The sequence below is a fragment of the Kalmanozyma brasiliensis genome (genome assembly GCF_000497045.1).
Source record: "Kalmanozyma brasiliensis GHG001 unplaced genomic scaffold PSEUBRA_SCAF25, whole genome shotgun sequence".
In the NCBI taxonomy this organism is placed as follows: Eukaryota; Fungi; Basidiomycota; class Ustilaginomycetes; order Ustilaginales; genus Kalmanozyma; species Kalmanozyma brasiliensis.
Genome location: NW_015961965.1, coordinates 4,779 through 19,393, shown reverse-complemented (window position 1 = coordinate 19,393; position 14,615 = coordinate 4,779). Strand labels below are relative to the sequence as shown.

Here is a 14,615-nt window from a genome sequence, read left to right as displayed (position 1 = left end):
CCATGCTAGTCGATCACATCGCTTGTGCTGCTTCTCGCTCCGCCCTACATACACTCCCTCTTTTGCAGCTCTCAAGCATTTCTCAACATTCATTTGATCTCGCTTTCTATCTGGGTGTCTTGACTGTGTCACCTGTCTCGCATCTTGTAATACCATTCATTCGTTCCCTTGACTGCTGTGTGCCCTGCCTGCAAGTCTCGAACATTCTATGAAATGTCTACTCGTCGTCTTCGCGCTGGTTCGGTGCTGATGAAGCGGCAAGCGTCCGCCGTACCATCTCCTTCAGTGCTTTGGGATCCGAGCCAAACTCTGCGGATCGCACTGTAATTGCGTATAGGACTGCATGAGGAGGAAGGTTGAGGAGAAATGTTGGTCAGCTACTTCGCCTGTCATCGATGCAGCTCGAGGATGCTGAGACCTACTGTCTTCGATCTTGCGCAAGCTCTGATTTGTGACGAATTGCTTTTTCTTGAGGTCTTTGACGAGCGGCACGAAGGGATCCAACGCATCCCGCAACCGGCGAGTGAGGTCGAGAACTTGCTTGATGACTGTGCCTGTGTCGCCTTGGCCGACAGCATTGGTGGCGAAGCGCATCAACTCGCCCGTCAAATCGGACAAGCCGAGTAGGTATCGATGTGTGGGAACGTGGAGCACTTCGGAGTCTTCTGTTGGTGGACCTGCCCTTGCTGACTGTGATGCTGGCTGCGTAGTCTCTGTCGGTTTCGAATAGAGCTGCGATTCGGATACGGTCTCGGTGCGGAAGCGATCCTGAATTTGGCGTAGACTGATGAGCTGTGTAGTGCGTAGGTAGTGGTAGAAGGAGATGGCTTCGATGAACTCTTCGAGTCCGCCGCCGATGTTTCGTTCGTAGCGTTGCGCTCGAAGCCGCGCCGCTGACAAATTCAGCTGCTGATCAGGCGCACAAAGTGAGCCAAGACCTTCGGCCATAGCCGCTTGTCTGAGTAGCGCTACGATCTCGTCCAGCTTGGTCTCGGCTTCAGAAAAAAGCTTGCGCGTCTTTGCAGAGGGCTCTGCGGACGCAAAGTCGGTGATATCGAATCGATGCAGCAAGAAGATGACTTTCTTCGAGAGAGCTGTCACATCGCGCGATGACTTGATGAGACGCTCCCGTCGGTCATTGTGCGCGTCGATCTCGTCTCGGAAGCTGCCGAACGTCTCGAGGATCTTGGCGCTGGACGAAGAGGCTTGATTCTCGTCGGTTGGTCCGCTCCGTTCATCGGATCGACTGCGCTTGCTGGGATGTGGTCGCGTGGGTGCCGATGGCGATACTGCTCTTTCCCTTCGTAGATCAGTCATAGCTGTCTTCGGGGCTGTGTGACTGTCCTCGTTGTTGGTTGTGTCGAAGAGAGCCTTTCGAGAAGTGGAATCACCTTGCACCTTTCTTCTTTCCTGCCAGACCTCCACACAAGCTCAGAAAGCTCGCCATCACGACTCTCCGACTTCCGGTGCCAAGACGCCGGATCGCCAGATCCGAAAGAACTCACGCTTCGTGTTGTTTTTTCATCACTCAGCTGTTGGACGTCCTTCTTTTTGGTGGAATTTCGGAAGCAGCTGCATGCATCACATGCAGCGGTTCTGTTGGTGTCATGCCCCAGCACATTTGACGAGCAGTCACGCTATCACGCTGAGCCGACGCCTTGTGCGGGGCCCTCTTTACTTCGAGTTCACATTCCGCATCTCAAGCTTTGACCTCCGTTGAATGTCAACATTCAGACTAGCCACCAGCCATCCCGCGCGCTGCTGCTCCATCGTTGAGCACGACCAAGTCGCGGTTCGGATCTCAAGACGCCCCTTGTCATTGTCGATAGACACCTTCCCGCTCTCCGCTGTCTCGCTGCGGGTCGCTCGCTTTTGACGACATGTCGGCTCGGGCACAGAATGCAGAAGAACAGTCTCCGGCCTTGACAGCCCATGGTGCTTCTCATACGTCGTCATCTTCGGCGCAGGAGACAGAACACAAGGGCGGCGCTTCCGACAAGAGCAAGACTGGCAAGAATGTCAAACCTGCAAAGTCGCCATCCAAGATCCCCAGCTGGATCAAGAGCAACATAACTTCGGCTCGATCTCTCCGCATTCTTGCAAGATGCTGGGTAGCAACGTGGGCCAACTTCCTCTTGATGATCCCCGGCCCTTCCTTGCGGGTCCTTGGGCAGGCTGCCTTCTTCGGCTGTATGCTCACCCTCATGATCCCGCCCTCCATGCCCTTCTTCATCTTCTTCCTTGCCTTCGGCATGCTTGCCATCGGCGCACTGACAGGCTGGGCTTGGGGATGCGCTGCCATGGCTGCTGCTAATCGCGCTCGTAGCCAGCCCCTTTTGCAAGCTGCCATTCAACGCGTTCAATCTTCTGCTGCCTCGTCCACCAATCCCGAGGCATACGTCGCCACCTCCGTCTTCCGCGGTCAATACCTGGACGTTCGATCCACGGCTGTGTTCGGCGTCTTCCTCATGCTCGGCGTCTATGCCGTGGCAGTGCTTCAGGTCAAGCGTCCAAAATTCAAGATTGGGTCCATCTTCCTCCTCATCGTCACCGACATCATGTGCTCCTACGGTCCTCTGTTCCCCTACGCAAGATACACGCTCGGCCAGATCTTCATGATCCCGATCGGCTGCTCGCTCGCCATCTGTCTCGCTTCGCAGATTCTCATCTTCCCAGAGACGCTGGCGTACGCCTGGCAGCTCCGCTTCGTCTCCATGCTGGCCACCACGCGCGACCTCGTTCGTCTGCATTCATCGGCCCTCGAAGATGTGTCCAAGCACCACGATCCTTCCAGCATCTCTTCAACGCAGTCTCGCCACGAGCAGCCGACCAGCGAGGTGCTGCATCGAAGCATTCAAGCGGAGGATGAGGCCGCCAAGACTGCGTCTGGCTTGCTTGCCAATGTCAAGGCAAATCGCGCCGCGTTTACCGAGCAGATCGAGGATATCAACGGCATGACTCCATTCCTCGGCATGGAGTTTTATCGATCCTACTTTAGCGCACGCGACATGAAGGTCATCTTCCGCAGGACTCGCTCCGTCAATCTCCAACTCACGCTCCTCAACTCCTTCTGGCGCATGGTTGGCCGCGAGCTCGGTATCTCTGACCCTCACACCTTTGACGAAAACTGGGATCCATCTCAACTCGAGCCAGGCTACCACAAAGACGGAGAACACGGTACTGAAGCGCTCCCCACCAAAGAGCGTCTGGATCCGATCCGACTGCACGAAACCGCAACCATTCACCGCGTTCGCCGCGATGTCTTCGCCAGCGAAGCTCAGCAGCAGGTGCACATGTCGCGCATGCTCCACATCCTGCACAACATCGCGGCACCATCGCTGGATGCGGCTGCTGATTCAATCGAAGCTATTCAAGCCTATTTCGAGGCGAATCTCTCCTGGAGACAGAAGCGTCCCATCGACCAGGTGCTGCAACAGCTACACGAAACAAAGATCAATCTCGAGAGCGCTCGGCAAAGCTTGCTCACAGACAAGAGGCTCGAGCTGTTGCAACCCTATGCCGAACACTTTCGAGCTCTGCATCCGGACTTGAACCTCGAGGAACACTTCTTGCAGACCAAAGAATCCGTTCAATCGTTCCGAGCCGGCGTTCGTCCGCTCCACGTCTGCCTTGTCTTCGTCACCAATCTTTTGGACGCACTGGATACCGTCTCGCAGCTTCACACCGAGATGCTCAGCGTCGCGGACCGCGCAGGCAACCGGAAACGCTTCTGGGCTCCAAAGCATCTCGGACGATTGATTGCCATTCTCAAGAGCGACAAGCGTGGGTCGTCCGATGGACTCGATCGCTTTGGTCCAGGAGACGGTCAATTTGACCGAGAGGAGGTCCTGGACAGCGATTTTAGGAGCGATCGAGTCCATACCGCTTCCTCAGCTAGCAGCGCTCAAAGCAACACAGTGGCGGATCACTTCGAAAGCGAAAGTGATGATGACTCGGATCACGACTCGGCACAGGCCTCGTCCCCCCACTCCTCCCGCCCAGCTGACGAGGAGAAAGCTTCTACTCCCGCAACGTCTCCGTCCAAGAGGGACTCGAGGAAGAGTAGGCGATCCGGCAAGCAGCACTACTATGCGCGCGATCCAGACGCCATGCCACCAACAAGTGCTTTGCACCGCATCGGAAGGGGCGTTGCCGCAACTTACTACTTTGTTTGGGGGCCGACCGGCATCTATGCGCTCCGCATGTGCATCGCCACATTCGCAGTATGGATCCCGATGGTCCTTCCCAACACGGCCTACTTCGTCTATCAGCATCGAGGTATTTGGGCGTTAATCATGGCTCAGACGGCAGCGGCTCTCTCGGGGGGCGAGCTCATATTTACCTTTGCCATGCGGTTCATTGGAACGGTCATCGGCCTTCTTTACGGATGCGTTCTGTGGTACATCTCCACCGGCAATGGTCGCGGCAACGCGTACGGAGTCGGTGCTGCCACCGCGGTGGGCTTCATTCCGCTCGTCTTTCTGCGCGTGTGGGCGCCGAAGATGCTTTTGCTGCCAGCCATCATGCTCAACGTGTCCTGTATTCTTGTGGTCGGTTACAGCTGGATCGATACTCACCTCACGGTGCTGGCCAACAGTGGCATTGGCATCGAGGTCGCTTGGAAGCGAACGCTGCTCGTCATTATCGGTATGACGGTTGCGCTGATCGTCATGGTGTTCCCGCGGCCAGTGTCGAGCCGTCTCCTGCTGCGCAAGAATATGGCTAAGGTGACTCGACAACTCAACGACTTGTTCGTCGAGACCATGGAAGCCTGGATCGAGAGGAACCGAATCCAGGAGCGGGAGGCAGAACGCGCCGGCTTTGCCAACCAGATGGATACGAATGGTGAGAAGGTCGAGGAGGGCGAAAATGCCGCAGGCCAATTCTGGCAAGACCGCGAGCCACTGATTCGAGCACGCTTCATGGCCATCAGCGGCGCTGTTGCGACTTATGGGAGTCAGATTGGGCTCGCTTCGATGGATTTCCACATCAGAGGTCGATGGCCAGCAGAGCGGTACGTCGAGATTGCAGCTGTGCATGCGGCGATCCTCGAGTCGCTTGGAGGCATCGTCTCATCGGTGCGCGCCTTTGACGGGCTGACGACGCTCTCAAATGACGGAGACGTGACAAAAAGCCGAGCTCCCAAGAGTCGCTTGGACTGGCAGACGCTGCTCTCGACATCCACATCGCTGCTGGATCCGCAGTATCTGTCGGAGATCTGCATGATGTTCGATCTCCTCTCCAAGGCACTGCGAAACGGCGAGCGACTTCAGCACGCTTCGTTTTCGTTGCTGGAGAACCACTTCAAGTATGCGGCGAGCAATCGCAACATTGATGCATTCCTGCGCAAGAAGGCGAGCGAGGAGCGCAAGCTGGCAGAAGGCACTCAAGGCACGACGGAAGGGGAGGACGTGCTGAGCTGGAGCGTGCTGCGCGATCCGATGTATCTGCGCTACACGACGGCGCGGATGGCGGCAATCGCTTTGGCCACCGAGCTGGACAAGTTCAAGGCCATCGTGCAGGACTTGGTCGGAGAAAACTCGCTGGTAGGCTTCGACATGCTCAAGGAGAAGTACGATGAGAGGATGGTTCGCGCCCAGACCACGTTGGACAAGTTGTAGACGTCAAGGCGTGGTGGTGTTGGAATGCTTTCTCTTTCACGAACGATGACCGAACACGAACGATAAAGGAACACGAAATCGACGATAGTATACATGGAACAGTTGATGCTGACTCTTCATAATGGCCGCCTGTGGTCACTTGTCCGATGCATTGTTGGTCTGGAGACGTCCACGTATTCGACATGTGCGCCTGTCACCGGCACATTCGACAGCACGTGGCAGAAGCGAGCGTCGATCCATCCGTTCTGTAAGAGCCTGAACCCTTGGGATTCGAAGGGGCCGAGCTTCTTCAGGGTCGAGATTCGCCCAAGCCTGAGAGGTACGAGTTCGGACTGACGGCCGAAGCCTTGTCAAGCGCTTTTTTTGGGAGACAAAGGCCAGACCGATGGGCGTGTCCTGAAACGAGAAAGCCGTCAGCCTCTGTGCGTGTGTGGAGCAGAGAACCGAAGAAGACGCGATGTGAAAGGGCTGAGCGAGGTGGCAGAGGCGGGAAAGCAGAGAGAGAGAGGCGCGAGCGCCGATCTGACTGACGTGCATGCATGCGTTTGTGTGTCTGCTTTCACACCGCCGTGAGCCAAATCCAACACAGCATCAGTCTCTCGTCACGCCCGCGCGCATTTGCGCAAAAGGAACCTCCACGCAACAGCTGAGCCTAGAGTGTTGCTTGCTTGCGGAGTCGGTGGTCACCTCGGTCGGTGACATCCAACCCAACTCGATTGCACACCGCCATATCGCGCTCCGCTCACCTCGCTTGTCGCTCACTTTTTGCAATCAGTGTCTATTCACGATTGCCCTTCGCCTATCACACTCCACTTCTCTCACTTACCTACGATCAGCATCCATCGGAGTATGGCCGATAGCTCTGACACATCTTCTCACTGTACCATCACTCCCTCCGCCAACGCCCCTCCTTCCGCCAACTCAGCCGCACCCACTCGGAACGCTGCTCAATCCTCCTCTTGCGAACAGCAGCAACCGGTTTCTCATCCGACCTCGGCTTCTCCGCCACTTCAAGACGAAGCCAACGTCGAGCATCAGCGTCAGCCAACTCAAGGCGCGCCTACCTCTCCACTCTCCCTACGAGGCATCCACCAATCTTTGGCAGCGCATCTTCAGCATCGCACTTCGCCACGTCGTGCCAACAGACTCGCAGCTACTGCATCCTCATCCGAGTCTCCCAACGAGTCCGAGTCATCAGTTCACCCGAAACAACGTCTCACTGCTCTCTTTCAGCGCAAGAGCATCAAAGGCAAAAACTTTCGCACCGAGAGCGCTGATCCGACACCCGCTTCATCCCGACCGCCTCAGAAGCTAGAACGCATCGGCACCCACGCTGCAGGTCTCATCACCGGCTCCCTTGATTGCTCCACCTCATCGAAGCGAGATCACGTCAGAATGGTCGGCTCTCATCTTCACCACGCCTTCCGCTCCTGGTTTAAGGAGACCGAGAAGGACGGCACTCCTCTCCTCCCGGTACAGCTCTCCAAAAAGTACGACGTGCTGCCCACAGTGCTTGGTCAAGGCTCCTTTGCCGTGGTCAAAGCCGTCGTCGACAAAGTTACCGGCGAGCAACGCGCACTCAAGATCATCGCAAAGAAGCCATTGAAGGACAGCAACGAGAAAATGCTCAAGGAAGAGATCACCATCCTCGGCAAGGTAGAGCATCCCAACATCATCAAGATGTGGGACCTCTACGAGACCAGAGAAGGCGTCTTTATCGTCACGGACCTATGCAAAGGCGGCGAGCTCTTCGACCGACTCGTCGAAAAGGTGCACTACAACGAGCTCGACGCCCGTCACATCATGAAGCAGATCCTCGAAGGCGTTGCGTACCTCCATGAGCACGACATCATCCATCGCGACTTGAAACCCGAGAACATCCTCCTACGCGACAAGACGGATCCAAGCGGCATCGTCATCTCCGACTTTGGTCTCTCACGCTTCATCCCGGACGAGGGTCTTCTCATGACGGCTTGCGGATCGCCCCAGTACGTCTCTCCAGAGGTCCTGCTCGGCAAGGGCTACAACGCTGCCGTTGATATTTGGTCCAGTGGTGTCATTGCGTACGCTCTTCTCGGCGGCTACACTCCTTTCTACGGCGAAGACCAGCCCTCTCTGTTCAAACAGATCATCAAGATGGAGGTGCAATTCGAGCCAGAGTACTGGTCCGAGGTGTCGGACACCGCCAAGGACTTCATCCTCCGCTGTCTCTGTTCCGCAGAGGAGCGAATGACCGCACGCGAGGCGCTTGCTCACCCGTGGCTCGCTAACCTGCCGCCACTGCACGAGGAGAGTGCAAAGGGCGCCTGCCTCAAAGACCGCACACTTCGCAATCTCACTGCCATGCGAAAACTCCGCAAAGCTGTCACGGCGGTCGAGGCCATCAACCATTTGCAGCGTCTCCACGCACTTCGCCAGCAGAATGGCGACGCACTCCCTCAGAAGCAGCAGTCCCTCCTCAGCATCGCAAGCTATCTTCAGTCGTACAAGCGCGGCGACTCGCTCTTGCCGGATCCGATCGATGGCGGTCACAGCGTCTCGGCACCTCCAGGATCCTACGACCCTGTCATCATGTCGACAGAGCCTGCGGACATGGACGTGGACAACGAGAAGCAACGCTCAAAGACGCGTCAAGATTCCGCCATGGCGCTGGACTTGACCGTCATGATGGTGCTCATGCCCGAAAACGACTCCAAATCCTCGTCGTCATCCAACGCCGGCCAAGGCGGCCAGTCTGGTACCGCAGCAGTGGCAGAGGCCGCTGCCTCCACCATTGATCGCGGTGCTGAGTCTTCATCGGCTCAAGGATCTGGCAAGAAGGGCGATGGAGACGTTCTTGCTGCCGGAGAGGAAAGCCCTTCCGCCGCATCGACAGCCGACTCCGAGGCCACCGTCCGTCCTAATGCCCCGCCGCCCACCGCTACTGCCAATCAGCCTCGTCGTGCTAGCCGTAATGTCAACAAAAAGGACAACGAGTCGACAAAGACACTGAATTCGCTTCTGGACCAGTACAAGAAGACCGACGTTCCTGCCTCCGCACGTCTCAACCCCGCCGCCGAGAGGACGCAGCCCACCAAGATCACCTTCACCAACGCTTGGCGCTACCTGCCTTTCCTGGTCCAACAAGGTGTTACCATCGGTACCGCCGTTGCATCGCACGCCATCTACGGTCCAGCCAAGAAGTCGTGGGGTATCGAGACGACCGTCTTCACTCGTGTCTTGCGCGACATTGCCAGCTTCTCTGAGTTCGCCTCAATTCAGGGACTGCAGGGCTTCTTCGACCTCGGTGCCTTCCTTCCAACTCCAAAGGACGGTCTCATTACTCCTGTGACGTTCCGCGTCAAGAAGCGTGGGCTGCGTGGCTTCCTCGCCGAGGCGGATGCGGCCGAGGATGGCAAGCGAGAGATCAGTGCAGAATGGGTCGTAGGCAAACAGACCTGGCGCCGACTCCAGGCAGAGTGGCGCAGCGGCAAGCAGAAGAACAAGGAGCGCGTCATCCTCTACATCCACGGCGGCGCCTACTTCGTCATGTCGGCTGCAACCCATCGACCGCTCACCATCTCGCTGTCCAAGTACACCGAGTGCCGCGTCTTTGGCATCAACTACCGTCTTGCTCCCGACACCAAATTTCCAGGTGCACTCCACGACTGCGTCGCATCCTACTTCCGTCTCACCGAGGACCTTGGAATTCCGCCTAGCAACATCGTGCTCGGTGCCGACAGTGCTGGTGGTGGGTTGGCGCTAGCGCTGATGTACTACCTCCGAGACAACAAGTACGAGCTTCCGAGTGGTGCCATGCTCTTTAGCCCCTGGGTCGATCTCACCATGTCTTGCGATTCTTGGGACACCAACGCCGAGTTCGACTATCTGCCCATGCCCAAGTCGGGTGATCACATGAACCCCGTCTGGGCTTACCTTGGAGAAAACATCGACAAGTATCTCACACATCCGTACGCGTCTCCGCTGTTCGGAGACATGCACGGCCTGCCTCCTCTGCTCATTCAGTGCGGTGATGCCGAGGTGCTGCGCGATGAGGTGACCCTGCTCGCTCACAAGGCCTCTTTGTCAGGAGTCGCAGTGCGCCACGAGCTGTACGAGGACTGTGTCCACGTCTTCCAGGCGTTCCTGTTCCTCGATGCCAGCCGAAAGGCGCTGCAGAGTGCTAGGCACTTTGTGCGTACCGCCCTCGACAAGAGAGGCAAGTCTCGCTCGGCATCAACCTCCGCGCGTGCCGAGTCGGCCGTCAAGAAAGAGATGACCAGCGCGACGATGCAGACCTCGGAGGGCGACAAGGCCGATCCTGCAACTGGCGAAGCTTCGGGCAAGGCGCCTGCATCCTCCAGCGCCAAGGGCAAAGAGACGATGACGCCCAGCACGTCGTCAAACACGGTCGATGGCGGGATCAACGAGATCGCCACTTTGCCACACCAGCAGTCGGATGGTGACGTCGAAGCAGATGATTCCGACGACGCTGATGCAGCAGCCTTGCCATCTGGCGAGGAGGACTGGGATCTCGAAGGTCGAGCTTCAGGGGAAGAGAGCCGAGCTCTTGGTGGAGAGGCCGAGTCCAAAGCCGCGAGTATCCCCGCCAAGATTGCTCAGAAAGCGCTCGGCACTGACGACAAGGCAGCCACCGAAGCCACAAACAAGGGCGTCAAGCAAGAAGCGCAGAAGGAAAAGCAAGCCGCTTCGAGCTCGTCAGGTCGCGAGTCGTCGTTCCCTCAGATGACGATCGAGGAGGCTCGCCTGCGCGGTCAGGCGGGCATGCAGCAGCAGCACTCGTCGGACGCTCCCGCCCTGAGCAAGTTCCACGCGCCGGCCAAGCCTCTGACGCCCAAGATGCGACGCACCGGCAGCGGCAAGGAGCTCTCGACACTGCTCAAATCGTTTGAGGAGAGCAACAAGAGCGGCGGCATGGGTCTCAAGACCAACGTGTACACCCCCGGCAGCTCCTGATTCCACTCGCCTGACCCTCAGACACAGTCCTGAACCACGCATAAAGTCTCGTTCTGTCTACAATTGTCTGGATTGCAATGCAAATGATCATGTCCATGTCTGAAGCCTTCGTCTTCGTCGAGTTTTCGAGCTGAGAGTCTTCACCTCCATCGATATTTCCTGCCATTTGGGCTGCGCCTGATGATGTCTTGCCCGTGCTGTGTGCGCATCAAGATGCCAATCGACATGGGCCCAGCGAGAGTGTTGAGGACGATGGCCCAGGTGGCGACGTTGAAGGCCTGCTCGTTGACGAGGCCCTCCTGGCTGGCGAGGTTGATGATGAGGAAACCAATCTCGCCGCGCGACATGAGCGCTGTGCCGAGGAACAGTGCTGCGGGCCAGACGGGCTGTTTCGGCGCTGCGGCCTCCGCTGCACGGATAATGGATCCCTCCTCGTTCGACGCTTCGCCCTGCATCTCGATCGAACCATCCTGGGTGACGGCCTGTCGAGTGTCGGCCAGCTGCTTCTGCTTGCGCCTATCGGCCCTCCCGGCCCTGTCCTCCATCTTTTGCTCCAGCCAATCGGCAACATAGATCCAACCCCCCGCGCAGACCTTCGCAAACGCCATGAGACCCGCAAAGATGACACCTCGCCACACGGTCTTGCCTTCAAACATCGACTTGACGGGAATAGCCGACCCGATGCTTGAGAAGAAGAACGGCATGAGGATGGTCTCCTGCACGACGCCGAGCGCCGTTTGGGTCGAAAGCAGGTGTTCTGGCGACCACAATCGAAGGATGGTGCTGGAAGTCGAGTTGGGCGGCGGAGAAGCGGTGTCCAAGAAAGTGCCGTAGACATACTTCATCATGGCTCCGGCGCAAAAGGCGCCGATGAGGAGCGAAGATTTGATCTCCTCGCTTATCACCGAGTAGGCAAGCACCGTGATGATAAGAAGCGTTGCGGCGAGGAGCTGTTGCGAGCCGGCATCGGCTAGAAGGTGTCTCATCGATTTTCCGAACTTCGAGCCAGGGGCGGAACTTCCTTCTTCAACATCGAGACGAGCTTCGCGCGATCGTTGGTATCGAAGCGCCGCCAGCCGGGTGATGGGTCGGAGCGCGTAGCGTGAAAGGAGGCAGGAGACCACGATCAAGAGGAAAGAGGCCACGATGGGACGAGCGATTGTCCAAGGTGCGATGGAGATGGATCCGCCTTGTTCGGATCCTGAAGAGGGACCGAGGGATGCGATCACACCGGTGATGACCAACCCCACGATATCGTCCAGGAGTGCCGAACCGATCAGGATGGTGCCGATGCGAGTAGAGGCAATGCTGTGCGTCGCATCATTGGTGTATCCGCCGTCCGACCCGTTCTGCGAGCCGCTAAAGGAGCTCAGGACGGCGAATGTCGTGCCCAGGCTGGTGGATCCCAAGGCTGCGCCGACGGCGAAGCTTTCGAGAAAGCCAAAGCCGAAACCCCATGGCAAAAGTGCCATGCTGATGCCGATCGGTAGCAGGATACCAGTTCCGCCGACCAGAATAGATACGAGCAGGTTCTTCGGACTCGACATGATGTCCATTCGCGCTTCGAGACCGCCCTGAACGATGAGCAGGATCAATCCGAGATAGCCTATCGCGAGCACAGCCGATTGCACATCCTGCGGTAGGATGTCTCCGAGCGGTCGGGCGTATACGGCTCCGAGAACGAGAGGACCCAAAATGCCTGCCGAGAAGATCCGTTGGAATGCATGGTAGAAGATTGTTAGAAGCAAGAGGTAGGTGCCCAGGACCACGACGTTCACTATGGACGGTGCTGTGTACGCAAGAGCTAAAGCTTCCATCTTGCTGCGAGTTTCCTTCGCGCTAGCGATAGATGGTCGAACGTGAGGATGGCGCAGCAAGCAGCTGCTTTTGACGTCCAATTGCCAGCAACACGATGTGAAAAGGTGATGGTGGTGGTGAGAGGTGAAGCTATGTTGACGGTCCGCCTAGGTCATTCGCAAAAAGTCATCAAGCGCAGTCGGCGATTTACCAAGCACCATGGCGCGAGGGTGTTGGACAAGGCTTGGCGCCAAAGGTGAGAATTCGCCGATGGTAGCACAGACGAAGCCTCAACGCCGACTAGCGCATGTGACAAAATCCGGGTTCACGCACCTGCAAACCCATGCAAGCTGAGAACTTGGAGACAAGCAAACAACCAAGCAATGACAGCATTGGGCATACAATAGGGGTGGTCAACGACATCTTTAGCATTGCTTTACAAAAAAGATCTTTAGTGAAAAAGCAAATTTGGCTGGTGGAAAAAGCTGGACGGTTAGGGTTACACAGGTACTCCCGGCAACACTGGATTTAACGGCAAATCTGTACTAATGAGATATGTAGGCTTACCCCAAAGGAAGCTGTATACAAAATCCTGCGGTACCGCGTACCGCGCCGACGGAGATATGGGCCATCAAAGGCGTGTCTGGCTGATCACCCAGGGAAGAAAAAAAAGTTTTCTGATCACCTCCAATGGTGTTGGACCATTAATGGGATATGGAGAGAGATGATAGGAGAGGATGTCGACAGAGTCTCAGTGCACTGACACGTCTGGTCACGGCTCTGGAGCCGTTCAAAGTGGTCCCATTGGCTCCTTCAGCCCTAGGTTGAACCCACCCTTGAACCTAGGTACAACATAGGTCCCACCCGAACGCAGGTACCATCAAGGGTGGTAAGGTGCAGTTGACTTGGGTCAAGTTTGGACAAGTTGGGCCAAGTACCAGCAACCTTGGTACAGGTTCTGTCACTTGGGGTCACCCTAGGTGCAGCTTGGGCTCAAGCTACCGTCAAGCACTGTCAACCTGGGTTGGAGCCAGCCAACCTTGGTCAACTATGATCAGTCTATGCTCAACCTAGGTACAAGGCAGGTCAAGTACTGTGAACTGAGGCAAAGGGGACTTCATTGTGAGGAAAAACCTTGGGCTACCGGGGGTAACCCAAGGTGAAAAGGGGTTAGGGTTAGGGTTAGGGTTACACAGGTACTCCCGGCAACACTGGATTTAACGGCAAATCTGTACTAATGAGATATGTAGGCATACCCCAAAGGAAGCTGTATACAAAATCCTGCGGTACCGCGTACCGCGCTGACAGAGATATGGGCCGTCAAAGGCGTGTCTGGCTGATCACGAAGGGAAGAAAAAAAAGTTTTCTGATCACCTCCAATGGTGTTGGACCATTAATGGGATATGGAGAGAGATGATAGGAGAGGATGTCAACAGAGTCTCAGGGTTATATGACTGTCTGGTCCGAGGCAAAAACAAATATGCAACTTTCACCATCTGGGAACTTCATTGGGTCCATTTGCTACCATTTGAGTTACGTTCAACGGTAAAGTTTACCAATTAACGTAACTTTCTGGGCCGTCAAAGTTTCAAGGTTGGATGTTGAAACTACTCATTGATCAGGCTGCAGATGGTGTGAGGACCTGCATTGGGGTCCATGTGGACAGGATTCACTAGCCAAAGAGGTTTAGATTGAACATCGGAGGCTGTACGCCATCATCCAACGTTGCAACCTCAGGAACCTCAGATTCAGGGTCCTCAACCTCCTCAACCTTGGCTCAACCTCATGAACCTCCTGAGTGTTATGGGTTCGCTCGAGAGGCATAGGTCATTGCCGAAGTCGTGAGTTCGGCAATGCAAGCCCGGCTCGGGCCGAACTCGAGCTAGCTTCTCGAGGGATGGCTAGCCGCTATCAAAGATCACTCCGGGAAGCTTCGCAAGTGATCAGCAGGGGCAACACAGGGCACGGCCACCACCTCAGACGGCAGGATGGCCTCCAGGGCCAGATGGGGGCGAGACCAGGCACACACGCAGGTCGTGCAGGTAGACAATGGGCCGGCTTAGGCTAGCTGTGCCGGCAGGAGAACCAGGCAGGGCCAGAGGTCTCTTTATATACATCACGCTCGCTCGAGTAGGATGAGGCTGGGCCTCATCCACTCTACTTTACATATCACGTATCTAACGCTGTCTTCGCCATCAGCGATCACTTCATTTCACCCTCTACAGTCACACAGTCACACAA

At 56.6% G+C, this 14,615-nt stretch overlaps 4 protein-coding genes across 4 annotated transcripts; 2 read left to right on the top strand and 2 right to left on the bottom strand.

Moving 5' to 3' along the window:
• Positions 1 to 217: 217 nt before the first annotated feature.
• Positions 218 to 1,317, bottom strand: PSEUBRA_003733 (Translin; the record flags this gene model as incomplete). The annotated part of the gene is made up of 2 exons (XM_016436808.1): positions 218 to 339; positions 423 to 1,317. The coding sequence occupies 2 exons, from the start codon at positions 1,315 to 1,317 to the stop codon at positions 218 to 220; spliced, it is 1,017 nt and encodes a 338-aa protein (XP_016291740.1).
• Positions 1,318 to 1,880: 563 nt separating this feature from the next.
• PSEUBRA_003732 (protein of unknown function DUF2422) lies at positions 1,881 to 5,621 on the top strand (the record flags this gene model as incomplete). Its single annotated transcript, XM_016436823.2, has 1 exon — positions 1,881 to 5,621. The coding sequence occupies one exon, from the start codon at positions 1,881 to 1,883 to the stop codon at positions 5,619 to 5,621; it is 3,741 nt and encodes a 1,246-aa protein (XP_016291739.2).
• An 849-nt stretch (positions 5,622 to 6,470) lies between these two features.
• Positions 6,471 to 10,577, top strand: PSEUBRA_003731 (Protein kinase domain protein; the record flags this gene model as incomplete). Its single annotated transcript, XM_016436824.2, has 1 exon — positions 6,471 to 10,577. One exon carries the CDS (start codon positions 6,471 to 6,473, stop codon positions 10,575 to 10,577), a length of 4,107 nt encoding a protein of 1,368 aa, XP_016291738.2.
• A 140-nt stretch (positions 10,578 to 10,717) lies between these two features.
• PSEUBRA_003730 (Cation/H+ exchanger) lies at positions 10,718 to 12,394 on the bottom strand (the record flags this gene model as incomplete). Its single annotated transcript, XM_016436812.2, has 1 exon — positions 10,718 to 12,394. One exon carries the CDS (start codon positions 12,392 to 12,394, stop codon positions 10,718 to 10,720), a length of 1,677 nt encoding a protein of 558 aa, XP_016291737.2.
• Between the last annotated feature and the right edge of the window lie 2,221 nt (positions 12,395 to 14,615).